General features: G+C 50.8%; 2 protein-coding genes across 3 annotated transcripts; both read left to right on the top strand.

Annotated features, from left to right (window-relative positions):
* The first annotated feature begins 359 nt into the window (after positions 1-359).
* On the top strand, positions 360-22052 carry megf8 (multiple EGF-like-domains 8). Its single transcript, XM_049731390.2, has 43 exons — positions 360-785; positions 1526-1715; positions 2904-3067; positions 3141-3350; positions 3432-3612; positions 3725-3813; positions 4127-4340; positions 4448-4631; positions 4807-4952; positions 5032-5142; positions 5226-5377; positions 5631-5732; positions 5803-5950; positions 9136-9299; positions 9567-9764; positions 9902-10099; positions 10183-10434; positions 10618-10736; positions 10807-10938; positions 11017-11130; positions 11205-11288; positions 11360-11608; positions 11736-11920; positions 11984-12197; positions 12332-12575; positions 12760-12892; positions 12961-13211; positions 13340-13450; positions 13537-13655; positions 13857-14079; positions 14161-14496; positions 14555-14690; positions 14768-14999; positions 15071-15197; positions 15278-15488; positions 15588-15802; positions 15923-16118; positions 16203-16371; positions 16620-16812; positions 16887-17057; positions 17917-18047; positions 18192-18324; positions 18533-22052. Exons 1-43 carry the CDS (start codon positions 756-758, stop codon positions 19997-19999), a joined length of 8628 nt encoding a protein of 2875 aa, XP_049587347.1. The 5' UTR covers positions 360-755; the 3' UTR covers positions 20000-22052.
* Positions 22053-22171: 119 nt separating this feature from the next.
* On the top strand, positions 22172-25151 carry LOC125975694 (oocyte zinc finger protein XlCOF6). Of its 2 annotated transcripts, none has more exons than XM_049731589.2 (2): positions 22172-22919; positions 23072-25151. In XM_049731589.2, the coding sequence occupies exons 1-2, from the start codon at positions 22532-22534 to the stop codon at positions 24394-24396; spliced, it is 1713 nt and encodes a 570-aa protein (XP_049587546.1). In that variant the 5' UTR covers positions 22172-22531; the 3' UTR covers positions 24397-25151. The 2 variants fall into 2 exon arrangements, with proteins under 2 accessions (XP_049587546.1, XP_049587545.1); XM_049731588.2 differs by having other exon boundaries at positions 22174-22919; positions 23015-25151.
* Positions 25152-27554: the final 2403 nt, after the last annotated feature.

The raw sequence follows: 27554 nt of genomic DNA, 5'->3' as shown, positions 1-27554 counted from the left end.
AATAGTTGGAGCCTTTGATTTGATAAGCACTTGCACAGTTGCTGCATGCGACAATAAACTCTTGCTGGATAAATCACAATCATGGAAATAAATCAAGGCAAGTCATCCAACTTTTTTTGAGTAATGCGCACTTTTTACTTGCTAACCCGCACCGATATTATATTAATTGGATGTTGATGTTAAAATGTTAACTTTATCACGCTAAATTGTTATGACGTGATCACTTCTATAACAATGCACGTTCGTAGTACAGCATCTCATTTTTATTTATTAAAAAAAACATGCATCATTTATTAAATACAAATGAAAGAAAGGTTGTGATCCAGATGTGCGTTGTGCGGCATCGCCACTGGGTGACGCCGCCGAGGAGGACGTGCTTGACCCAAGATTAGCTTTTGCGTCGGTTTCGACCACAAAAACAAGGAGGCATCTGTCCCGTCCCGTGTATGGCCCCGGCTTGTAGCGAGAATTAAACGTCGCTTTTCTCTGCTTATTTGCCTCGTCAGCCCCAGAAGGAGCCAGCTGGAGAGCGTGTTACATCGCCCTTGATCAATAATGACTGATACGGATTGAGTGCGCATCTGGATTGGGACTGAGGCTGCGCTCACTAGCCACCTAGCGGCTAGCCGTGTTGTTGTTGTTTCAGCCCGCTACCCGGTCGGCTGGCTGGCTTTCTTGCCCTCTTTAACAACGACGAGCTAGCGAGTAGCTTGCTTCGCTTTAGGGACAGAAAAACCTAGAGATAAAAGATGTAAATGGCTATGGGGCCGGAGAGACGGGAACTGGTACGTACTGTATGTTGGCTAAACGCAATGAAACAGATGCTAGGTGGCTAAATAGCGAGCTAACGGGCCACGGATGGTTCTGGTCAGTGTCGCATCATTTAGTGTTTTTCACGCGACACTTCGTGTTATAACGTTGTTCTGCGCTAAAGACACGCGTAAGAAAGAGCTGGTCTCACGTGGTTTAGTTATGTGTTTACTTGTGGTGTAAAGATTGCAGCGAATTCACGAAACTAATCAAGCTTTTTAAGAGGCTGTTTCTCAACCAAAAGTCTTGTTTCTCCATCATTTTACTTGTTACATTATATATGTATATATCGCTACTCGTAACTTGAAAAACTATACATAATAGTAGTAATCCGTAATCAATATTAAACAAGGTAAAAACAAGGTACGTATATATATATATACACACACACACACACACACACACACACACACACACACACACACACACACACACACACACACACACACACAAGTAAAATGATGGAGAAAGTTTAAGTTGCACGTGAAATCTGTGATGTCCAAATACGCATGTAAACACAAAATATATACAGTAGATGGAGGGGAATGTATATGTATATCGCTGGCATAGTTAGATAAACAAAGATGTATAATTTGTATTGCTGCAGATAAATATGTTTAGGGTAATTTTGTGAAATTGCAGCAGAGTGGTTGGGAATCATTTCTGTACTTGCATTCTTGTGTTTAATATTTATTTGATTCCCTCAATCACACAGACAGCACCAGGGATGGCCTCCCCCCTGCCCGTCTGCTTCCTCCTCGTGCTGGCGCTGCTGGCCCGGTGGCCCGCGTGCCAGGCGGGTGACTGCAAGGGTCACCGGCAGGTGTTGAGAGGGCCGCCGGGCTACGTGACAGACGGGCCGGGCAACTACTCGGTCAACGGCAACTGCGAGTGGCTCATTAAAGGTTGGCATTACAGCTTTACCACATTCTATTACAATCCAGTGGGAGCTTGTTTTTACCTTGCTTAATATTGATTATGGATTACAACTACCGTATTTGCCGGTGTATTGGTCGACCTTTTCCGATCCAAAATCGACCGAAAAAAATCGACCTCGACTTATACACCGAGTCATAAAATTTAACTTCGTATTCATCGCTTCAAATGTGATGGTAACCAAGGCCGTTTCTCATGCATCTCATTGTGCGTTGCACTTAGAAAATTTGAACCAGGCGGCGTGCGCGAGTGCGCGGCCCGCTGGAAGTCCAATGAGGCGCCGCGATCTCCTGCGCGGTGCTTATAAAGTGCCGATCCGCTCGGCTTGGAGCTATTTCCGGCCTCCCGTTGGTGCCGGGCGGCGTGCGCGAGCTCGCCGGCCGCGATCTCCTCCGCGGTGCTTATAAAGTGCCGATCCGCTCGGCTTGGAGCTATTTCCGACCTCCCGTTGGTGCCGGGCGGCGTGCGCGAGCTCGCCGGCCGCGATCTCCTCCGCGGTGCTTATAAAGTGCCGATCCGCTCGGCTTGGAGCTATTTCCGGTCTCCCGTTGGTGCCGGGCGGCGTGCGCGAGCTCGCCGGCCGCGATCTCCTGCGCGGTGCTTATAAAGTGCCGATCCGCTCGGCTTGGAGCTATTTCCGGCCTCCCGTTGGTGCCGGGCGGCGTGCGCGAGCTCGCCGGCCGCGATCTCCTCCGCGGTGCTTATAAAGTGCCGATCCGCTCGGCTTGGAGCTATTTCCGACCTCCCGTTGGTGCCGGGCGGCGTGCGTGAGCTCGCCGGCCGCGATCTCCTCCGCGGTGCTTATAAACTGCCAATCCGCTCGGCTTGGAGCTATTTCCGGCCTCCCGTTGGTGCCGGGCGGCGTGCGCGAGCTCGCCGGCCGCGATCTCCTCCGCGGTGCTTATAAACAGCCGCATGCGCGGAATTTGAACACATTTCGTCAATAAATTTCGCATATTGAATTTTGAAGTTTAATATAATGCAACAATTGAGCTCGACTTATACAAAGGATATATCATAAAATCGTAAATTTCCGTCGAATTTTAGGGGGTCGACTTATACACCGAGTCGACCTGTACACCGGCAAATACGGTATTATGTATAGGTTTTGAAGTTACGAGTAGGGATTTCTTTTTTTTGTCTTCCTATCCTTGCAGCACCCAGCAACAGCTATCGCATTGTGCTGAACTTCACCTTCATGGACACAGAGTGCACTTACGACTACCTGTTTGTGTATGACGGAGACTCCTACCAAAGCCCGTTACTGGCCAGCCTGAGCGGCAACACCCTGCCCCAGCCCATTGAGGCCACATCTGGGAAGGTGCTTCTCTTTTTTTCGTGCAGGTCATCACAACCAGTGTTGAATTTGGATCCTGACCTTCCCGTTTTTCCAGATGCTGCTTCATCTCTTCAGCGACGCCAACTACAACCTGCTGGGCTTCAACGCCACCTACACCTTCTCCGTTTGCCCTGGAGCATGCGGTGGCCACGGTCGCTGCGACCCGTCCACGCACAAGTGCCACTGCCAACAGGGCTGGGGCGGGACGTCTTGCGCCACTTCCCTGTGCTCCCACTCCTGCTCAGCGCATGGCCAGTGTGACAAGGTGAAGTTTGCAATGAGCGCCCTTAATAATGAGCACACGTCTTCCACAACGCAAAGTGTCATTGTCATCTCTCTGCATCAGAAAGGAGAGCACTGCCATTGTCATGCCGGCTTCCTCGGTCACAGTTGCCAGTTTGGTCTCCATGACGACAGCGGGGCGGGGCAGTGGTGGCGCATCAGCGAGGATGACCCCTACATGTCGCCCCGGACAGGCTCCGCTGGCGTGTACCTATCCTCCACCGGAGCCATGTACTTGTTTGGAGGTGACAGTCCAATTGGCTTATACTTTTCTGCTTGAATTTTCTTTCTTCCTTCTCTTTTTTTCCACAACAGTGTGATTGTGTTTTTTGATGTTGTCATTTGTTAAAATTCCAGGATTTGACCTGAACAGAGCCCTCGGTGACTTGAACAAATACAACTTTACATCCAATCGATGGGAAAGCAGGTCTTATGGTCACTCACCTGTAAGTACAGTGAAAAGAGAAATACTTTTTGTTTTGCTTTGCTTTCATCAAAGAATGCAAACATTCTGGACACTTTTTTAGGTTGGTGCTGCGCCACTTTGAGAACTATAAATTACAGAAGAATAATGTTTGTTTTTTATAATTAAACTTTCTCGTTTCACTTTTATATCAGTCAAGTTCACTTGTACATGTGAATGTAAAGACATTCGTCCCCAAATAGTTTGGAAGAGCTTTGTGGCGCTTCCCAAAATGGCGGCAGATTGTAAAGAAAGTTGTTTTCTTCATATATTAACGGCATTTTCTCTGCCACCAGTTGGCACGGCATTCCCACACTGCCGTGGAGTGGGCGGGAAACATGGTGATTTTTGGCGGGGAACTGGCCAACGGCTCCTTGGCCAGCGATGTTTGGATGTACCGCCCCCTGCAGGATGACTGGCAGCAGCTTGGCTTTCCCAACACCGGCGGCGCTCCCACTCTGGCCAATCACGCCGCAGCCGTAGTTGACGGGTACCTTTATGTGTTTGGAGGTAGGTTGCTCAACAAAAAAACATGGATGAAACTTGTCAGTGGCCATCGCGGGAATGCTGATGAGCATGGCTCCACGTGAGTGCGGTTTCCACGTGTTCTATCCTAGGTCGCACTGAGGAGGACATGTTTTCGTCCTCTCTGTATCGGTTCAGCCTGCGGGGCTCTGGGCGCTGGGAGATGGTCCAGCCCACAGGTGGGAAGCCCCCGGCCACTGCCGGCCACTCCATGGTGTTCCACAGCCCTTCTAGGACACTTTTGGTCTACGGAGGTCACCGGCCTACCACCGCCAGGTACACGACCTCAAAGAAAAAGGTCGGAATGTCATGATAAGGTCGAGTTGATATGGAGTCCACTTGAGGCCAGAGTCGCAAATCAAGATGACGCAAGCGGCCAATGCAGTCGAATCACTCGAGGCTCCTTCTTGTCAAATAAAACCAACTAAAGGGACAAGTTTTTTTCCCCCAGGTTTAGCGTGCGGGTGAACAACACAGACGCATTCCACGTGGACCAGCGCTTTTGGACGGCGTTTCGCTCCCGTTACCCAGCGACGGGCCCCCGGGAGAGAGCCTTCCATTCAGCCACCGTCATCGGAAACTACATGGTGGTCTATGGTGAGCCAAAATGCCCACACAGCCTCCCAGCTGACATAGCTTTCCTGAACTCGATTGACCAAACCTATTCTCCCTCAAGGTGGGAATGTTCACATTCATTACCAAGAGGAGAAGTGCTATGACGAGGAGATCTTTTTCTATCATTTGGGCTGTCACCAGTGGGTGATGGCAGGGGAGAGATGGTCGCTCAGTGAGTTACTCTTGTCTTTATTTGACGCCTGTCCCTATTTCCAGTTTAACCCGCCTGTATTGTATCCGTGCGTTTTTCTGCAGATGGCGAACCCGTCAAGGGGCGCTACTCCCACGTCGCCGCGGCAATGGAGGGACGGGTGCTGCTGGTTGCCGGCGGTTACAACGGCATCACCAGTGGGGACCTTGTGGCTTTCAAAGTCCCGCTGTTTGTCAGTAGCAAGGAAGGCGACAGGGTGAGAGAAAAGGCCCTTCCACAAATGGTCACGTTAGAGTCTCAAAACAAAACACCTGATAGGCTTCCGTATTTAGAAAGTTCTTATGCCAACATTGCCACCAATTTCATTTCTGTGGCGTTTATATCAGCTACCAGGAAAAAAGGTTCCTGGTTTTTCGACAGTATAAAAGTGCTTTCTGACTCTACTTTCAAAGTCACAAAATTGCCAGGTCAACCCCCCCCATCATAATCCACTGCTGTTTCTTGTTTAGGATGCTCTTTGCGCCGAGGCCCTGGATGAAAGCATGTGTTTGAAGAATCCAGAATGCAGCTGGTGCGAAGGCCGATGTCGAGAGTATCAGCCCACCAATCAGGTAATGTCGAAAAGACACAATTGGAACCGCACTGTCGGCATGACGCCTGTGACCCTTTTCCCACTCATAGTGCGGCAGCACCGGCTGCTTGGGCCTGGCGCGCTTCCTCTCCGACTGTCAGTCCTGCCTGGTGTTCAGCGGCACGCCGGCCACCCTGGCCAGAGCGCCCGGCGAATTCGGCTGGTGCGTTCAGAACGAGTCCTGCCTCCCCATGTCAGGTGAGAGCCAGGGAGGGAGGAAGGAGGGGCGGCGGCGGTTGCACACTGACGGAAATATCTTGGGAGGGACTAGATTCGGCCGGGCGCTGGTCAGAGATGAAACATTTTGTTGTGGGGGTTTCCTCCGTGTCAAGGAAGGCCTCCTCAAATGGATGAGGCAGTCAGAAAGAAGATACGAGTTGCTATCTATATAGTCACTTGCTCTAAGTCACAATACTGATTTAGAGAAATTAAGCCATAACAGATAACAAAAAAGTGCAACATATACTGTGGGAGTAAAAACTGCGTTTTACAGTGCTTATTTTGATTAGCAGTTATTCAGATCATCGAACTCTTTGACTACCATATTGGCCCGAATATAAGACGACCCTGATTATAAGACGACCCCCTCTTTTTCAAGACTCAAGTTTGAAAAAAGACTTTTTGAACACCAAATTTAATTTTTATACAGAAAATGATTACATCTGAAACAAATAATTATAACAATATATTCGAGAGAAAAAGCATGTTATTTTGCCTCATTCAAATCATGCAAAAACTGTCTATCACGTCTTAATATCTGAACATTTAAATATATAAACTAAAGTGCAATCACATTTGTAAATGAATGGCTTCTGGTTTTTGAAATGTAAATAAACCAATCTACTGTGATAAAACAACAAAATTGCAATAACTGCATTAACCATCAAAGTGAAGTCTAACTGTAACTGTAGTCTTGAAACAAATGTGAATAAGGAAAAACATTCCAATAAAATAATGCAAACAGCTACCGCTATTGTTGGGGAGCCTGAGCCATAACTCGGATGCTTATGCTCTTTTCGTCCCCGGGTGTTGGTCAGAACACAGGAGGGAAGACGTGGTTCAGTTTTGATTGCTTTACTGAATTATTGGCAAAAAAGTACCGTATTTGCCGGTGTATTGGTCGACCTTTTTCGATCCAAAATTGACCGAAAAAAATCGACCTCGACTTATACACCGAGTCATAAAATTTAACTTCGTATTCATCGCTTCAAATGTGATGGTAACCAAGGCCGTTTCTCATGCATCTCATTGTGCGTTGCACTTAGAAAATTTGAACCGGGCGGCGTGCGCGACTGCGCGGCCCGCTGGAAGTCGAATGAGGCTCAGCGATCTCCTCCGCGGTGCTTATAAACAGCCGATCCGCTCGGCGGGGGCTATTTTCGGCCACTCGGCGCGTGCGCACGGCCTCCCGGATGTGCCGGGCGGCGTGCCCGAGTGCGCGGCCCGCTGGAAGTCGAATGAGGCTCAGCGATCTCCTCCGCGGTGCTTATAAACAGCCGATCCGCTCGGCGGGGGCTATTTTCGGCCACTTGGCGCGTGCGCACGGCCTCCCGGATGTGCCGGGCGGGTGCGCGAGCTCGCCGGCCGCTGGAAGTCGAATGAGGCTCCGCGATCTCCTCCGCGGTGCTTATAAACAGCCGATCCGCACGGCGGGGGCTATTTTCGGCCACTTGGCGCGTGCGCACGGCCTCCCGGATGTGCCGGGCGGGTGCGCGAGCTCGCCGGCCGCTGGAAGTCGAATGAGGCTCCGCGATTTCCTCCGCGGTGCTTATAAAGTGCCGATCCGCTCGGCTTGGAGCTATTTCCGGCCTCCCGTTGGTGCCGGGCGGCGTGCGCGAGCTCGCCGGCCGCTGGAAGTCGAATGAGGCTCCGCGATCTCCTCCGCGGTGCTTATAAACAGCCGCATGCGCACGGCCTCCCGGAATTTGAACACATTTCGTCAATAAATTTCGCATATTGAATTTTGAAGTTTAATATAATGCAACAATTGAGCTCGACTTATACAAAGGATATATCATAAAATCGTAAATTTCCGTCGAATTTTAGGGGGTCGACTTATACACCGAGTCGACCTGTACACCGGCAAATACGGTAACAGGCACTGTGGCATACAGGCAAACTGGCAAAAGGGTATCGGCACACGTTTGGTAGTAAGGATGTGAGAGCAGGTGTGTGTAGTGTACATGGGTGAGTCTTTGGGTGTGTGAATGTGATTCTTGTGTGTGTGATTATTGTATGAAGAGTGTGAAGGCTGTGTGTGTGCATGTGTGAGAGTGTGTGTGTGTGTGTGGTGTGCGTGTGTGTGGTTCTGCAACAGACAGAAATATAGCACGTAAGTCAACGCTCAACTTCTGACGTCACACAACACTAGTAGACGGCACACAATACATAACTAACTGCGCGTAACGGTTCCGCTATACTAAATAACCATAAATGAAATACTCTCAGCAACACAGCAAACATAAGTCATTGAGACAACAAAATACATCTGCTGGCGACCGTTAGTCGCCGTGCCGTTGCGTAATGGCTGTGGTCATGGATGTACGCTAATCGTACGATGCAAGGCAAACTTAAAGGAGCGCGCCGGAGCTGTCAATCAAACGGCACGCACACGAAGCAAACTGCGATCGGACAAACGGCACAACAGTGGACAGTAGTAACAATGAAATGTATATACTCACTTTGTGTCAAAGACGCACACGATCACAGCAACATACTCAGTTGATACCAGCAACCTTTAACTTACCGCTGCGCACAAGTGAATGGGTATAATGTCTAGACCCCGAATGTAAGACGACCCCCACTTTTTCAGTCTTATTTCAATGCAAAAAGCATCGTCTTATATTGGGGCCAATACGGTATTTGGATTTTGTATTCCATAGTCCATTTTTTAATGGCTGGATAGCCAGTCAGCCGTTTGCTAAGAAGCAACGACCACTAAGCATAAATAAACTAAAAAAAATCAGTAAACTAACAAATGATATGCTAGCAGTTCCACTGTTTTTTTAATTCTCGTCACTCTATTATGAATCTGAAGATGAGTTAATTGTGAATTTCTCTAACAAAGAGTGTAATGCTAGCTTCATTGGACAAACCAGTTGACTACAGCTTTTTTTTCTCTCTAATACATCTGAGTGGGGTGTAGAAACCTTGACATTGAGAAAAACCTTGAAACACTTGGCTCAACTTGACCCAGCTGAGATAGAAGAGGTCACTCAAAAAAAAACCTAATTTGATTGGCCTCTTTCATCTCTGGGGCACGTCGGTAGCTTTTGGCCACTCTCTGACTTGCGTCCGATCAGGCTCGTCGCAGCATTGTGGAGGTCTCATGAGGTCAGATTGCATTTGTTCGTGTTGCTGACCTCTCCCTCTCGATCTCGCAGAGCCAAGTGCGTGCCGTGTGGACCAGATCTCAGGGGCGTACGGCTGGTGGGGGGAGCGTACCCTTTTCCTAACCTCCCTCCACTCCTGTCGCACCGAGAACTATGTCCCGGGACTGCACCTGCTCACCTTCCAGCACCCCCGCAACGACTCCCAGCCTGACAAGGTACGGAGTCCCAGTCTCAAAGAGTTGTGCTTGTAAACCCCCCCCCCCCCCCCACACACACACACACACACATTTTACAGACTGCATCCGCCTTTCCTTCCTCCAATGTTGCTTTTGTACCAAAAGATGGGATTTAGGTGCCTTGTTTTGATATTGAGAGGTACACCCAACTACTTTTGGTCAAATTTTCATAGTATCCCAGAGAATAGTGCCTCTGTTTATGTGCCTGCACTTGCTCCGCCCCATCCTCCGCCGTGCTCTGGCCAGGTGTCCATCCTGCGCAGTACCACCATCATCCTAAGCCCCACCACCGAGATGGACGTGGCTCTGCAGTTCAGGGGCTTCATCCACCCTCTTTGGGGGGCGCCGACGACTCCTCCGGCCGAGACTGTCTCCATGTGGGCTCGCATCCAGAGGCTCCACTTTGAGGCTCGGGTGGCCTCGGGTCCCAACTCCAGCCAATTAGTGAGCGCGCCGTAAAATTGACAAAACAGTCTTTCTCTGAATTAATGAAATGAAGTGACAAGCCAGATCCAAATTCTCTGTTGGGCTGTAGTTTGCTTCTTGATGGTTGTTAATGTTTTTTTTTTGTCTCCGAGCAGGAGGTGGTCGGTCGTTGGGCGGCTCAGCAGGAGAAAGAGTTGAAGCTGCTGTCTCGCCCCGTCGGTGGTAAGCTGTTCTCCAACCTGACCAGAGGCAACCATTACCTGGTCCAGGCCGAGGGCTACCTCAACAACTCTGGCTCGGGGCAGACGAGTGAGATGGCCCTCATCTGGAACAGAACTCTGCCGGGAGGGAGCGTGAGTGTGTCTTTTCTTTCCTGTTCCTGTTTGTCTCTGGAATAGCAACATGATCGGTCATCTTCTCTCCTGTTGAACCCAAGGAAATCTCCTTCCTCTTCCTGGAGCCCTATCGTTCGGGTTCCTGTTCAGGCTACATGTCCTGCTTGGCCTGCCTGTCGGACCAGTCTTGCGGCTGGTGTCCGTCGCTGTCCCGCTGCCTGCTTCGAGGCCCTGAACTGGAACCCTGCCCGGAGAGCGAAGCGATGGGAGAGGAGGCTCAGCGGCATCTGCTGCTGGCACCCCAGCACTGCACACTGTGTGAGGAATATCGGGACTGTTCCGCTTGTACGCAGGTGCGCGCCACAAGATTTCGCATGCATGAAAAAAATACTATACATTTCATGAAAGAAATCAACACTCCATTTTTTAAAAATCTTTAATTGCGATTTAATTTTCTTTAATTGATATGAACAAACTATTGGTAGAAAAACGGCAGAAGTATTTCTGCCCAAGTCAGAAATTTACCCCCTCTGCAGGACCCTTACTGCGAGTGGCAGATCAACTCCGGCAAGAAAGGCGACCATCAGTGCAGCAGGCGAGGACGCCTAGATGGCTCCATACGCCACCCGGCGGGCTGTCCCCGTGTCTGCAACCAGTGAGATGACAATTTCCTAATTGACTGTTTCACAACATGCTCTGATGGCATTTCTATTCGCTCCACCAAGGCGGAAGACGTGTTCCGAGTGCCTCTCCAACTCCAGCCAGTGTGCCTGGTGTGAATCCGCCCAGGCCTGCTTCTATTTCGCAGCCTACCTCACCAAGTACCCTTATGGTGAATGCAGGGACTGGTATGACAGGTAGCAATCACACAACACTTCTCGGGCGCACCAAAATTGCGCTGGTCATCTTAATTTGGCCTTTTCCCAACTTGCCAGTGTGCATTCAGTTCCGCAATGCAAGCAATGTTCTGCTCTCAACACTTGCACCGACTGCCTGCGCACATTCCAGTGCGGCTGGTGTGGCGACTACAACAACCCCACCATTGGAAAGTAAGCGCACTTGCCAGCAAAGATGACGTTGTGTCACGATGTTTTGGTTTCATCTTGTCATTTTGTTTTTTTAGATGTTTGAGAGGCGATTGGGCTGGAATGGACGAGCCGTCTGTGTTTAACTGCAGCGTGGCTGTCGCTGAAGCTCGAGCCGCTAAGTAAGTTCCCGCGAGCCAAACGAGGACTCGTGCCATAGAAAAGAAATAAAAACAAAGTTGTTCTTCTCCAGCCCTGAGCCGCAGACTTCTGCCCCGCCTCGTCCTCTGGACATGGACATGGAAATGGAGTTGGAGCACTTGGAGGTGGAAGAGCAAGATGGCGGCGTGTGGTCCTACCCTGCTTGCCCTGATGTGGAAGAATGCCGTCTGGGCCTGCACAACTGTCACCCCTTCGCCACGTGCATCAACACCCCCACGTCTTACGAGTGTCACTGCGACCGAGGTTACGCGGGGGACGGCACGTTGCACTGCAACCAGACGTAAGAACGTGGACCTTTTTCAATCTCTAAACCCATTTCAAAGGTTCTTAATATCTTTTGAACAAGCATTTGTCCGCTAGCCCAATGGTTGTTAGCATCATAGGCCACTTGTGCACTCCACCGGCAGGTGCTACAATGAGTGCAGAGAAGGTCAGTGCAGCGGCAGCCCGCGCTTCGAATGCGAATGCTCGCTGGGTTGGACCTCTGATCCCGCCACTCTGGTTCTGAGCGGTGTCGAATGTGATGTGGACTGCGGCTGCAACTTTCACTCCACCTGTATTACTGCACCAGGCATTTGCGACGAATGCCAAGGTGGAAACACAAAGAGCTTATTTTTGTGTCCATCCAGTTGTTTAGAACTGAATTTCTTTTCAGACTGGACAACGGGGCCCCACTGTGAGCACTGTCGCCCGGGGAGCTTCGGCTCTGCCCTGGCCGGCAGTGGCGGATGCTTGCAGTGCGAGTGTAACGGCCACGCCGACCAGCTGCGAGGATACTGCCACAACCAGACGGGCCAATGCTACTGCACACATAACACCCAGGGCCCGCACTGTGAGTCCTGCCTACCCGGCTACTACGGTGATCCCAGGTAAGGGCACATTATGCAAATTCATCAAACTGGTCTCACTAGTTACTTCATCTGAAGAGATGCTTTTTCATCTCATCTTATGACAGTAGCACATTCCTGCTGGTCTATGCTGACATTTTTGCGGCCACCTTTAGGAATAATGGGACATGCTACCGCCAGTGCCAGGGGCGCTCCGTGCTGCTCTCCTCCACCAATTCGTCCCCTTCCGTTCCTCTCTCCTCATCCCTGGGCTGGAGGAGCGGCACTGAAGGCAAAAGCGGCCTCTCCCATTGCCTTTGGGTGCTTTCGGTGACCGAGAGCCTGGCACCCTGCCGCCCCAGGCAGCCATGCCCGCCCGTTGCCCTCACGCTGCATCCCGACTCTCATACACACTGTAAAGTGAGTCAGCATGCTCGCTCTTCTTCTTTTCTGCCAACGCTGTTGAACTCACATTTTTCAAATGAAACTGCATCATAATCAGACCAAAATCTGACCAGAAAGTAACAAAAGCCGGCGTTTGAAGAGGGCTCTCTGTATGTAGACATTCAAATGTTATGAATGCATTCATGTATTTATTTTGCAGAGCTCATTTGTGTATGTGTTCGATGGCCTTCCTCGTTTTCTGGACAACGGCGTCGTACATTCGGACCATAACTTGATCGGTGCGTTTTGCGGCACCACCAGGTCACAGCCTATCACCGTCGAGGCCACCTCAGGTACCCCACACCCCCATTTAAAAGCAGCTGAACGGAGAATGTGACCCCCTTTGCCTCCCGCCTGCTAGGTGTGATCTCTGTTTACTTTGAGGCCAACGTGTCATCCAACAAACCCCAAGGCTTCAACGCGTCTTTCTGGGTGCGGCGGTGTCGCCAAAGCGCCGACGAGGGCGACGATGGGTCACCCGCGTGTTTCGGCGGCGCGCAGTGCCAAGCCGGGCTTTGCCAGTGCCCCCCGGGATATGGCGGCCCCTACTGCGACCGACCCGTTTGTCCCCAAGACTGTGGACTCGCGGAGGGCCGAGGCGCTTGTAATCTTGTAAGTTGCGTGATCAGTTAACTCCTGTTCAACGCAGTCGGTGGCGGTGTGATATCATCAAAGTGTTGAGAGCCAACGCAGCTTGCGTTGAGTGGCAATGTCTTATCGATATCGTCGGCTTCTTTCAGACACTGGGAGTGTGCGTGTGCTCCGAGAACTGGGCCGGCCCAGACTGCTCCGTCCCTCGAGACGCCAACAGCCTGATCTGGGAGACGCTGCTGGACACGCAACTGACAGTGGTACAGCTCTGAATACAACCGCGCCAGCAACACTCAAGGCCCCTACAACGGCACCACTCATTTAGACATACTTTTTTGCCCCACAGAATCAAGCCCACAGGTTCCTCCATAGGATGGGCCACTCTCTGGTTTCTGGACCTCACGGCAACCTTTGGATGTATGGGGGACTCTCTCTTTCAGAGGGCATTCTCGGAAATATTTACAGGTAACAGTCTGTTGCATATTAGGTATTCATTTTATAATATTTGGTGCCGTATTTCCCCAAATGTTGATTATACTGAGTTTAAGGAAAAAGCACCGTCTGAGGTGTGGCATTTATTTATTTAGGTGGCACCCTTTATTTAAGGAAATGATGTATCGTCAATTGTCAATAGATATGTGATGACAGGTTTTGTCCTCATTGTAGATATTCCGTGTTAGAGCGCCGTTGGACTCAAATGTTGACGAGTTCAGCGGACGAGGGCTCCGCTCCGGCTGCTCGCTATCACCACTCTGCCGTCCTGCTAAGCAGCCATGAAATGGGGACCAGTCATAGCTGCATGCTGGTAGTGGGCGGAGTCACTCAGCACTCTGTCGCCATGGACACTTGGAGTCTCAACCTCAGCAGTCTGGTCTGGAAAGAGCACAAGGTAGAGGAACGGGCTTGTCATGCGGAACAAGCTATGTTCGGACCTCTAACTGATCAGCGTTCTCCTTTCTCCATGCGGCAGGCCTCAGTGCTGCCCCCGGTGGCGGGCCACACACTGACAGTGCGTCGGGACAACTCGGTGCTCTTGATTGGCGGTTACTCACCAGAAAACGGCTTCAACCACCACCTGTTGGAGTTCAACCCGCACAGCGGAAACTGGAGCGTGGTGGCGCACACTGGCACGCCGCCAACAGGCCTGTACGGCCACTCGGCCGTTTACCACGAGCAGACTGACGCCGTCTATGTGTTTGGAGGTTATCGTTTCCATGTGGAGGCCGTGGAGCCGTCGGGAGAGCTTTACAGTCTCTACTACCCCAATTTCACCTGGTCGCTCCTGGTACCCTCGCAGGGTAATAAGGTAAGGAGTGTTGATGCCCGGGGTATGTCTGACATTTCACGTTTCACTTTTTTTGCAGCCCCTCTCCCGTTTCTTCCACGCCGCAGCCCTGATGAAAGACACCATGGTCATCGTGGGGGGACGTACAGAAGTGGAGGATTACAGCAACTCTGTGTACTTGTACCAGATCAACTGTAACACCTGGATCCAACCAGGTGGTCCATCTTGTCTCGCTGCGTCTTCCATCTTTACGTGCTTGTGCCCCAACCAACGTCACATTTGTATTGCCCAGATTCTGCCATCGGCGACTCGGTGAACCGCTCGGTGTCTCTCGCCATGACGAGCTGGGGTGGCAGCCTCTTCTTATCGGGCGGTTTCAACGGGGTCACCTCGGGACGACTCCTGAACCTAACGATGCCCGCCGACCCCTGTGCCGTGCTGGCCACGCCGGAGACCTGCAACTCCACCACCGGCAGCTGCGTTTGGTGCCGAGGGGCCTGCGCATCTTCTGATAGTGCCGAACGGTAACACATCAGCACTCGGTTGCGGTCTACTTCCAAAGCGCTACATGAATTCCCTCTGTTCTTCGTGATAGAATGGGCTGTTTGACCAGCCAGTCGCCCTGTTCGCCAACCCCTCGCCAGCCAGATCAATGCCGCAGGCTTAAGACCTGCAGCGAATGCCTGGCCCGACATCCCAAAACATTCTCCGGTCCATCGCAGGTGGGCCCCACCCGGGTGTCATAGCTCCTGATGCACACGGCCACTCATGTTGAATCTTGAATTTTCTTTTGCTTTTCCAGCATGCTTTCCAGTGCAAGTGGTGCACCAACTGCCCCGAGGGGGCTTGCATCAGCAGCTCGGTGAGCTGCACGTCCGAACATGACTGTCGCATCAACCAGCGTGAGATCTTTCTCTCCAGCAACTGCACCGAAACCAGCTGCGAGGCTTCCGACTGCCCCAAGTGCACCGCGTCGGGCAAATGCATGTGGACCCGCCAGTTTAAACGCACGGGTAATGGTAGTCGTATTATTACAGTCTAATCAGGGCTGGGTAATAAATTGTGTAAAATTGCTGCCAAAAGGCCACTCACTCGGATTAACTCTTCACCAGGCGAGACGCGGCGTATCCTGAGCGTGAACCCCACCTATGACTGGACCTGCTTCAGCTACGCCCTGCTCAACGTCTCGCCCATGCAGGTGGAATCTTCGCCGCCGCTGCCATGCCCTCCACCCTGCCACACCCTCCTCAACTGCACCCTCTGCCTTGGCTCCAGAGGTTCTGATGGCGGCTGGCAACACTGTGTGTGGAGCATGGCCTTGCAGCAGGTAAGACGGAGATGCATTGAAAGAGGGCCTTTTAATTGCTTGCTTGCATAACAGAGCAAAAACAGCGACATAAGAGAACTTAAGCACTCAAGTTCCTCCAATGTGATCCCGTTTCCCCAGTGCATGAGTCCGTCGTTTGTGCCGCTGCGATGCGAAGCGGGCCAGTGCGGTCGCCTTCTCTCGGGCGGTGACTCCTGCTCTCCCCAGTGCTCCCAGCTCACCCAGTGCTCCCAGTGCATCGCCAGGCCCCAGTGTGGCTGGTGCGCCACGCGTGGGGGCAATGGAGCGGGATACTGCCTTCAAGGAGGACTTGACGGTGCTGACAGTTGATTTGGGATGGGCTCTGCCCAAATGTTTGAAGCCGAGCTTTAACCACTGCACTGGATTCTTGTCCTCACAGGAGTCAGTGAAGGGGTTTGTCCACTGCGGAACAGCAGCTGGTCCTTCCTGCACTGTCCAGAGGAAGACGAGTGCGCCAACGGCCATCACCACTGCAACAGCACCCAGGACTGCCATGACCTTTCTCAGGGATACCACTGCACATGTAAACAAGGCTACATCCTCAGCAGGTGAGTCACCAACCTGGACACCCAAATCTGTGCTGGAATTATATAAAACTAGTACATTGAGGTAAAAGCCTGATCTGGAACGAATTAAACTTCTAAGTCAAGCTAGCACTGCCTTCAAAATCACATTTTCTACAACATGTCCCATTTAGCGAATTTAGTGTTGTATCCCAGACAACATCGTGTTCAACCAAAGAGAATTGAGACGACACTCCATCTTCCATGTCATTTTCCCTTGATCTTGTTACTAGTCTCAGTGGTCAGTGTGAGCCGGTGTGTGCGCAAGGCTGCGTGAACGGGACGTGCGTGTCCCCGGGCGTGTGCTGCTGCCACTTTGGCTTTGTGGGGGACAACTGCTCCTCCCAGTGCAGCTGCAACAAGCACAGCAATTGCGCCAGTGTGGCCAAGCCCGACGTTTGCCTGGAATGCCACAACAACACCATCGTAAGTCAGCTGCATTTGCGCGCAGTGCGTGCTGGCTGGGTGTTTTCACGCTTTCACCTTTCTCCCGATTGTAGGGCAAGCATTGCGATAAATGCAAGCCCTTGTTTGTGGGCTCAGCCAAAGGCGGCGGTACCTGTCGACCGTGCCGTGAGTTCTGCCGGGGGAACAGCGCTTTGTGTCTGTCCCGCGATGAGCACAAGAAGGCCCAAGAGAACCCGCGACGCTTTCCCCTGGAGCCCAACAGCGTGAGTAGCATCATTGGGTTAGACTTTGGTCTGAATCAAGTGTATGGCCTTTAATTTCAAAACAATAAGCTCAAAATGAGTATCGTATTGGCCCGAATATAAGACGACCCTGATTATAAGACGACCCCCTCTTTTTCAAGACTCTGGTTTGAAAAAAGTGTGTGTGCGTGCGTGCGTGCGTGCGTGCGTGCGTGCGTGCGTGCGTGCGTGCGTGCGTGCGTGCGTGCGTGCGTGCGTGCGTGCGTGCGTGCGTGCGGGCGTGCGTGCGGGCGTGCGTGCGTTCGTGCGTGGTTCTGCAACAGACAGAAATATAGCACGTAAGTTAACGCTCAACTTCTGACGTCACACAACACTAGTAGACAGCACACAATACATAACTAACTGCGCGTGACGGTTCCGCTATACTAAATAACCATAAATGAAATACTCTTGGCAACACACCAAACATAAGTCATCGAGACAACAAAATACATTTGCTGGCGACCGTTAGTCGCCGTGCCGCTGTGTAATGGCTACTCGTACGATGCTAGGCAGACTTAAAGAAGCACGCCGAAGCTATCAATCAAATGGCGCACACACGAAACAAACCGCGATCAGACAAACGCCACAACAGTAGACATTAGTAACAATGAAACGTATATACTCACTTTGTGTCGAAGACGCACACGATCACGGCAACATACTCAGTTGATACCAGCAACCTTTAACTTACCGCTGCGCACAAGTGAATGGGTATAATGTCTAGAGGACCCCCACTTTTTCAGTCTTATTTCAATGCACAAAACATCGTTTTTTATTCAGGCCAATACGGTAATTGAGAAAGAAAATCATCGATAACACCAAGTGGGCTTTTCAACAGATCCACAACTGGGTGTCGGAGGGCCCCACTGAGGAGAACGCCGTGTGCGTGAGCTGCCAGAACAACAGCGTTGGCGACAAGTGTGAAAGCTGCCTCAGCGGCTACTTCCTGCTGCAGGGCAAGTGCGAGAAGTGAGTGGCCGCCGTTCCTAACAGTTGCTCAACAACATGACCAACAATGTGTACGGCATGACTGACATGCCGGCTTAGTCAAACGTCACATTGACACAGAATATAATAAGATGTAAAAGCAAATCGATGACCTTCCAATTCCAGGTGTCAGTGTAATGGCCATGCAGACACATGCAACGAGCACGACGGCACAGGTTGCCCGTGCCAGAACAACACGGAGACCTCCTCCTGTCTCAGTAGCCCTCAGAGCGACCGCAAAGACTGCTACAGACAACAGGTACCTGCTTGAACTTTAATCTGCGCTGATGCCGTTATTCAAACTTTTCCCACACGCGCACAGTAAGTGGGTGTGTGCGTACACCTGATCGTTTAGCTCGGGATGACCTTTCAGGGACATCCCGTATTCTGACCTGTCTTTTATTGCCTCGATGACCTCAAAAATTGTGTCCTGACTTTGCTGATTGACTTTGTAAAACCGCCTCCAGTGCGCCAAGTGCAAAGATTCCTTCAACGGCACACCGGTGAACGGCCGCCAGTGCTACAGGCAATTCAACGTGGACACCGAGTGCTGCTTCGACCCCACGTCGCAGACCAACTGCTTCCACGACCCGACCATCCGCAACCTGCCGCGGGGCCGCACCGTCTTCTTCGCCGCCCAGCCCAAGTTCACCAACGTCGACATACGTGTCACCATCGACGTAACCTTCGGAGAGGTGGAGGTCTACGTGTCCAACTCGCACGACACCTTCATCGTGGACGTGGATCGTCGCTCAGGCTTCCACGCCATCAAGATCGAGGAGGAGTTGCGAGGGGCCGCCGCGGCGGACAAGGACTCACCACCGTCACCCATCAAGGTGTTCGCCAACACCTCGTCAGGTCTCGGGGGAGGCTTCATCTCCCACAATCCGTTGCAGCTGCAGGCCAAGCCGCCGGGCTTGGAGCGGGAGATTCGCGAGGAGCGAGCCCGGGGCCTCATTTCTTACATCACAGTTTGGAAACCGCAGACAGTTCTGATTGTTCGAGGCGTTCGGGACCGGGTAGTCATAACCTTCCCGCACGAGGTGCACTCACTCAAGTCCAGCCGCTTCTACATCGCCCTCCGAGGGGTGGGAACGGTGGCCGACCAGGGCGAGTCCCAGGGCCTGCTCTTCCTGCGCCAGGACCAAGCACACATCGACTTGTTTGTCTTCTTCTCTGTCTTTTTCTCCTGTTTTTTCCTCTTCCTGTCCATCTGCGTGCTCCTGTGGAAGGTCAAGCAGTTCCTGGACTTCCGGCGGGAGCAGCGGCGACACATCCAGGAGATGACCAAGATGGCGTCGCGGCCCTTCGCCAAGCTCACTGTCTACCTGGAGCCGGACGAGCCCCAGCTCATCTACCTCCCGTCCGGCGGTGGCGGCGTGGCGGTCGCCCGCCCTGCCAAGCTCGCAGGGGTGATGGTGGGCCAGAGGGGCCGCACCGGGGCCGTGTCCTACAAACACGAGCTAGGCTCGGGACCGACCGGGCACCATCAGCACCACCTGCCCCCCGGGGGGGGCAACAACGGCCAGCACTTGCCCCTGCACTACCTGAATGCGCACCACTACACCGGCACCACCACTGGCAGCCAAGTCTCGCTGCAGCACCACCCGTCCACGTACAGCGGCTACCAGCACTTCTGCCGCTCGGACCCCTTCCTCTCACAGCTCATGGGCTTCTCCTACTCCTCCTTCAAGGTGGGGCCCATCACTCTGGAGCCCACTGACGACGGCATGGCCGGGGTGGCCACAGTCCTCTTCCAGCTGCCCGGCGGGGTCTTGGCTCCCAATCGGGCCTGCTTGGGCTCAGCGCTGGTGACATTGCGGCAGAACCTGCAGGAATACTGCGGCCACGGCAATGGAGGCGGCCACCCGGGTGCGGGCGGCGGCCGCAAGGGGCTGGCTGGCCATCAACACCTGACCACTATGGCCATGTAGGCACACGGCGAGGGAAGAGAATCGCTGTCGTTTCCTCATATAGTGGGCGACGCCTTCGCCAAGTTGTGCTCAGCAGTCCGGAGAGTGGACCCTGAATCTCCGCTTGAGCTTCTCCATAATCCTGCGTAGGTTTTCGCTTTGTAATCAACTTGGCTTCCTTCCACATTCCAAAAGCATGTTGGATGAAGCGTCCTAACAGTCCAGACGAGAGTTGAGTGTTTCGGAATTTTTGTTTATAAATGCTTGTAGAAAATGGATTCACGAGTGGCATGCTGAACAAGTGGTTAGCACATTTGTCGACCTATCAGCAGATCTGGATTTGAATCTCCTTGGAAACATCTGCCGTGTGGGCATGCTTGGATAGCTTTGCTTCGTGTACGCCGCATTAGACAAACATGCCTGTTAGTTTCATACATAGTGTCGGGTAATCTTAGTAGTAAACTAGGATCAATATGACAAGTGCCCGTACAATAGGAGAATTCAATATGAAAATTGCACAATACATGGCCGCATAAAAGCATTTTGTGTGCCATATACAGTCGCCACATTTGAAAGAGTTCTCTGTGTCACGTCACCATACAACTCGGTTATCGTTGCAGACGTATCTCGGGGCCACTACATGAGAAATGCGCTCAGTTCAAGGGCCTTAAAAGCCTCCATTAAAGCGTTCTGCTCAAGCGTACTGAGCTTATTGAACACATGTACATACACTGTATGTTGCTTTGTTGTGAATATGAAGTGTTACGGCGTTCGGTGCCGACCGAGCCGGCTGTCCTTAAGAATGCACTAATAGACACGGTATCGCTCTTGCTCACTGGGGTGGTGCCATGGTGGACTTTTAACTTGACTTGGTACCTCCCAAAAGTGACAATCAAGCTTGCAGTCGAGTTGGTTGATTGTTACAGCTGGAAAATAACTTTTTTTTTTAACCCGGTCAATATGCTTTTTGTGTGTGTGTGTCTTTCACTCACTCGATACGTTTTGTTATTTTTCCAGCACATCTGCCTTGACTGCTTGCCTTGTCCGTGGCTTAGGCTACTCCAACACAGGCGGGGAACCTATTTCAGTTTACTGAAGTCCTCCGAGGGCCTTACTGAGTTGATGATGATTGAATCCCATGTTTGAGTCCTCAATGTGTGAAAGAAATTTTCAGTTTACATGCGTTTCCAGGTGAAAATGTTATTAATCTGAGTTCCTTAACACAACTGCAAAGCTTTGCCTGGAAAGTTAGGAAAAAAAATAGTCCACGAAGCCACATTCACCAACAGGAAGTAGGCCATTTTATTTTGAAGGCCTTCATTTTGAATCAGCCCAAATGTGCCCTAATCAGAATTAGGTATCCTGGCATAGGTTCCCTGCCACCAAGCGTTGATGGAAATATGTCGACTTCCTGTTATGGTGATAATTTATGTACTTTTTTAAGTTTTGTATAAAGAAAAGTCTTGTTCTGTGTTTGACGCTGGCAATAATTTAATGACAGTTTGAGCCTTTGTGTGCTGACACTTTATTGTATGTAAAATGTTTTTGGCTGGTTTTGCTTGACTGCTTTTATTTGGGGCGACCCGCCTCGCACAAATGATTGTATTTGCAATCGTAGCTTCCGTTTAAACAATACTGTACGACAAATAATGTGAGAGTTTTGCAAGTACAACGAAAATTCTCTTCAAGACTTCTCCTGAGGAGAGATATTGACAGCATTATTATTAGTTGTGAGACTGAATGACTTACCCTGCTCCACTGGTATGATTTTAGTTTGGATTTGTTTGTGTTTGTTTTCACGCTGCACAGAGCCAACTAGTACCGTTACACTAAAAGTCACCCAAGCTCATTCATTGATGCGACAATTTGGAACGGTGCTACAGTATACGTTAACTCCTGCTATTTATAAACCTCCATCAATAAGCATTCATGCATTCTGTTTCTTATGGTATATTTTATTTTGTTAATATGAGTATATTTGGACATGAACTTTGTTTGTTGTGAAAGAAGGGAACAGTGTTGATCAAAATATGGCATTATCTGTCCTGTCAAATAAAACATCTCTGAAATATGATTGTAATGATTTTACTTACTTTACAAGTTAGAGTGAAATGTGTAAAATTAAAATTAGTAATTAGAAAACATGGAATAAACAAAAGGGGCGTGTCACACAGGGGTCTCTTTAAATATGGACGTTCCTGCCGCGTGCTGATTGGCCACGTATCCCGGAAATTTCCCCTTCCTCTTCATTTTTATACGGTCATCAGAGCTACGAATGAAGCAGGTCAGTAAACAAGGGGTGGGCGTGGGCACATCTTCATTTTGATGTGATCAAAAGAGCACTTATGCAACGGTAGCGCATGAAGCCGGGATATGTGACGTCGGGGCGGAGGTTCAGTCTCGCCACCGCGGCCAGGTTGTTGCTGTTAGCCGCCATGCTAACGCCATTACGCTAGCTGTGGGCGACACGATCACAGCGTCGTTATTGTGGCCAGCTTCGCTTCACGATCGGCGTTGCCGTCATCGCTCAAGTGCATTGCACGCAGGACATAAATGATGAAGGTGGAGTGCGCGGAGTCTGAAAACAAAGCGACGACGGACGACATCGTTACGTTCAAAAGTGAGGACGAGCCGTGGTCACGTGACGGAACGGAGGACGACCCACGGGAAGATTGCGCCGATGGACGCGACCTCGACATCCGAATCAAGGAGGAGCCGCACTGCGTGCAGATCAGCGAGGACCACTATGAGCTAGATGCTCACCGCCCTTTCAAAGATGAGCTCGATTCGGACCTTCAGGACGAACTTGAGTACGAGGCGACTGTCAAGGAGGAGGAGGAGGACGACGACATCAAAGAGGAGGAGGACAAAGAAGAAGGAGAGGGCGAGGAGTCACAAGATGGAGACCTAATGGAGGATGACGAAGAGCAGGATGACACAGGTAAGAAAAAGACAATAAAGGAAAGTCATTGTCCTTCTTCCAGAATGCGCAATGGAGCTGAATCTTATCTCCACTTTCCTTTGATCTTCTCTTAGAGTCATCACCCGACTTCTTCCCGTGTCCTCACTGCGACGTCTCTTTCACGAACCTAGACTTCCTGGAAAAGCACGTCAAGTGGGTCCACCAGAAGGAGTACCTGGCCGAGCTGAAGAAATGCTTCTCGGACCGCGATGGGATCCTCATCCCGGAACACGTCTGCGCGACTTGCGGCAGCACCTTCAGCTCCAAAGTCTACCTGCGGGTCCACGTGAAGGAGGCCCACCCTTGCGCCCCGCCCCGCCGGCTACACCCGTGCCCGACATGCGCGCGCAGCTTCCAGTACTTGAAGAACCTGAAGAACCACTGTCAGCGCTGGCACGGCATGTCGGTGGCGATCAGAGGCGGACACTTGTGCTGCGCCAACTGTGGCAAGAGCTTCGAGGCCACCTGGGGGCAGGGACCCCACCTGTGCCATGCGCCGCGGGCCGAATCCGAGGAGGAGCCCATCTGCCTGGACGTGGGCGTGCAGTGCGTTGAGTGTGGCAAGAAGCTTCGTACGCCCCAGAGCCTGGAAGACCACATGCGCACGCACACCGGCGACCGGCCCTTTGTGTGCAAAGACTGCGGGCGGCGCTTTGTGGAGCGCAGCAGCTGGCGCCAGCATGCCCTGATCCACACGGGCGAGAAGCCGCACAAGTGCCAAGTGTGCGGCAAGGCCTTCCAGAGGGGGCACCAGCTTAAGTGCCACCTCACCACGCACTCAGCCAAGAAGGAGTTCTCCTGTGGCCAGTGCGGCAAGGAGTTTGGACTCAAGGCCAGCTTGAATCTACACCTGCGCATGCACTCCAGCGACAAGCCCTTCCACTGCCTCGTGTGCGCCAAGAGCTTCAAGACTCGCAAGAACCTGCGCGTGCACAGCAAGCTGCACGACGGTGACAAGACGCACCAGTGCAGCGACTGCGGCCTGAAGATCAGCGACCTGGGTGCACTCAAGATCCACCTGCGCACGCACACGGGCGAGAGGCCCTACCACTGCACCGTGTGCGGCAACAAGTTCATCCGCCTGGCGCACCTGCGTAACCACCAGCGCACGCACACCGGCGAGCGCCCCTATAAGTGCGACCAGTGCGATAAGAGCTTCACACAGTCGGGCGACCTGGTCAAGCACAAGCGCACGCATTCCGGGGAGAAGCCCTTTGAGTGCCCCGAGTGCCGGCGCCGCTACACCTCGTCCGGCGACCTGGGCAAGCACCGGCGCAGTCACACCGACCTGCGGCCGTACGTTTGCCAGGAGTGTGGCAAGAGCTTCCGCCTGTCGGGCCACCTGAAGACGCACATGCTCACGCACACCGGCGAGAAGCCCTTCTCCTGCCCCAACTGTCTGCGCAGATTTGCCCGCTCGCACCACCTCTCCGGACACGTTGCTAAGTGTCGCTGACTCGCCAAACGTGTGTTTGGCTCCAAATTACAGTGGAACCTCTAAAGTGGGGTTCGCAAAGCAGTACCTTACCAGCCTTACCACAAATATAGAGAAACATTTTGGAGCTAGGTGAGATGGACTTATGATGTATATTGTCTGTCCACCATTTTGCCGCACCGTTTGTGTTCATTTCAGTGCCGATGTACACCCCCGCGCCCTTATTTATTTATTTTATAATTGCCGATACAGTGTTACCTTGACTTTGGAGGTTAATTTGTCATTGTTAGCAAGTGTGTCAGTGACTTTACATGCACGTTGAACGCAACTCAGCATTCATGAATTCACCATTTCCCCCCCCCCTCATTTGGCACAAAGTTACTTCTCCATCAGGCAAAAACCAGAACTGACGTGCGGTTGTATCGTCGGCAGCACGTTGTGGCTACGCCCGCACAAAATATGACAAAAGCCAAAGAACAAGCAACCTTGTGGAGTTAAATTCCGAAGAAGTTGGCCGGGGTCTGTGCAAGTCTTTGGAGGAATATTTACAATTATAACAGGTCAGAAGAGACCCAAGTAGACTTTAGAGGTTCCACTGTGTTTATAAATGCGGCTTGGAAACTGATCTCATGCTCTTATGGTTTTTATTGGTAGGGTGTTTTTTGAAAACTAGTTTAAAAAAAAATAATATTACAACGAGGTGTCCAATATTGATCCATCTTTATTAATCCGTGCTGTACTAATTGTAAAAAATGTATTAAATTATATAACCAGTGTATGAATAGTCGTGTGTGCGTGTGCGTGTAATCTAAATATGATGGCATCTAAGCGTGTGAGTAGACCACAAGTGTTCCATAGAAGCAATGAAATGAAGAAACGAAGCGCTGAATAAAATTCAAATATGTCCTGGAGGGGTGGGTGCACTTCTCAACTTAGTGTTTGAAGCGACGGAAGCTACGCGCCGGGTGCAGTTCATGCTGGCAACGCCGCTAAACACAGCACACGTCTATAGAAGTCATATTCGGTCAAAGTTGACCTTATCAAGAGTCGCAAATGCTGTAAAACTATGTTTATATGTCTCAACCCCGTCTTCAATCATGACAACACGTTCCTGCAAACGTTAAACGTCTGCCACTGCTGCTGCTATGATTTGGAACTAGTGATGGAAGTAATTGAAGCTAATCATTTACTATACCCACCAAAGTATACTTCCAGTCGAATTTGAGGAACTTTAGAAGTTCGAAACATTAGCAGAAGGCAATAATTGAACCTATAAAGTGAATTCAAAAACTTTTTTTCTGAATACATTTGACATATTTTAAGATAATTGCTGAAAACGTAAAGGCAGAGAAATAAGTAGTGGGAATGAAGTGTCGAATTGTTTTTGACCATTCCAGGTTTGCTATTCGGAAACCGTGCATTTGAAATATATTGTAGTGTGTCCTTTGGGCCACCAGAGGACTGTCTACCTCCTTTTGGTTATTTATTACTGATAGGGTGGAAAAAGGCAAAGGCAACAGGAAGCGCGAGCTTTGGTCAGATGACAAGCCAAAACATTGGTTGGATATCAACACAAATGTGCGTGAGTAGATCACATTATCAAGAGGGTAGATTAAAGCCGAATTTTCTCCACAATGTAAGGAAATATTTTATTTCTGACTTTAGTCTGAGGACACTTTTGAAATTAATTGTATATGTTGTGTCTGGTTTTGGTGCCAAATGCCAACACAAATGTCATCATTTAAAAAAAAAAAACGCGGATGTTGTTCTAACCTTACCCATTACACATTCTAAAATACGTATTTATGTTTTTCCTAACCCATAAAGGGCCAGTAATTATTGTCTCACTGCTGACCTTTTCCAAATACCCCCGGTTTTTGCCTTCCGCAGAAAAACAGTTTTCTTTGGATTTCCGATAAAAAGGAAATAGACAATTTGTCTGCTTTTTATTGGCCCGCGCCGACATCCCAAGATTGATTGGCACTCGAGCGCACTGAATTACCTTGGAAAGACCTGCTTTATTTTTCCGGCGTTTTCTCGTTATCTGTCGATTTGATGCGTGGCCCCTCATTCATTTACATCCCAGCAAAACGCGGCGGCCTCCAACCTGTCACCGTCAATTCCCTGGCAATTGCGCCATTATTTTTATGTCCGCAATTACGAGGACAGAGCAGCGAGCCGCGCCGACTCCCGTGCAGATAACAAAGATATATTTCGGAGTAAATAATATTGAGTGTACCTTTGTTTAAAGCCGGAATCAATATTTTCTAAAGCGTGTCCATTTTTCATTTAGCCGTGCGTGGGAGGGGCCCTGAGATGAATGGGTTGGATCCTCTAATTCGCCCGCTTGCAGTTATCATAATTGTTGAACAAGCGCCGCTTTTAAAGATCGGGCTGGAGGAGAGACAGGCCGCACAAAGAAAGCTAATAGCTTTGGAAAATTGAGATGGATCACGCCGTGCGCCCCTCCCCTTCATTTTTTCCCCACCAGTACGACAGGACAAATATGTTCCTGGGATGAAGAGGTGTTTGTCTTTGCGAATGCAATCGGTGAATAAAGGCGCCTCTGTTGTTTGTCTTCCGTTTGACAACCGCACTGAAGAAGCGAGCCGCAGTTACCTTCTGAAGCCACCAGGGGGAAACAAATCACTGCGCAAGAAGACGGGTTTGGGTGGTGCTGGGGGGTGGACTGAGGGGGGGCTCCAGCTCGGGAAAAATTTGTGGAGTCATCGTTAAATGACTCCTGCGGTCACCATTGCAAAGACAAAAAGTGTCTCGACACCGCAAGGACGGTCGCACATTTTCCGAGTAAGTGGAAACTATTTCAGAATACTTCATCCAAACTCAAATTTGTCAATTTTTCATTAGCAGACCTCAAGAAAGAATGTTTTTTTGCTGATATGGCGGATAGGCTGAAAGACATAGTGAAGTGTTTTCCGTACATTTGCAGTCGCCGACTTGCTTTTCTTGCATATTTTGTATCTTCCGTCCACCTTGAGCCATTTTAGTAATCAGGCAAAATACTTGTCTAAAATGGAAAAATATTGCTTTGGCGCCGTCTTGTGGCATCTAAATAGACGCAGAGATCTGTGCGTGAGCGCAGCGGTGTCGCGGCGCTTAGTTGGCAAGGCAACAGACAACCTCAGTCGTTCATTTACAACATTCCCACAGTTCCCCAA

Source organism: Syngnathus scovelli, chromosome 9 (genome assembly GCF_024217435.2).
Source record: "Syngnathus scovelli strain Florida chromosome 9, RoL_Ssco_1.2, whole genome shotgun sequence".
Taxonomy (NCBI): domain Eukaryota; kingdom Metazoa; phylum Chordata; class Actinopteri; order Syngnathiformes; family Syngnathidae; genus Syngnathus; species Syngnathus scovelli.
Note: the sequence above shows the minus strand (reverse complement) of the source record. Positions and strands in the feature narration are given on the sequence as shown.

What these genes read in the sequence shown, in the direction of transcription:
- megf8 (XM_049731390.2), top strand. Translation starts at nt 756, where the DNA reads ATGGCTATGGGGCCGGAGAGACGGGAACTG. An exon ending in AGCCATGTACTTGTTTGGAG is followed by an intron (nt 3,613 to 3,724) that starts GTGACAGTCCAA and finishes TTAAAATTCCAG; the next exon opens with GATTTGACCTGAACAGAGCC. An exon ending in ACTCTCATACACACTGTAAA is followed by an intron (nt 12,576 to 12,759) that starts GTGAGTCAGCAT and finishes TTTATTTTGCAG; the next exon opens with AGCTCATTTGTGTATGTGTT.
- LOC125975694 (XM_049731588.2), top strand. Translation starts at nt 22,532, where the DNA reads ATGATGAAGGTGGAGTGCGCGGAGTCTGAAAACAAAGCGACGACGGAC. An exon ending in CGAAGAGCAGGATGACACAG is followed by an intron (nt 22,920 to 23,014) that starts GTAAGAAAAAGA and finishes ATCTTCTCTTAG; the next exon opens with AGTCATCACCCGACTTCTTC.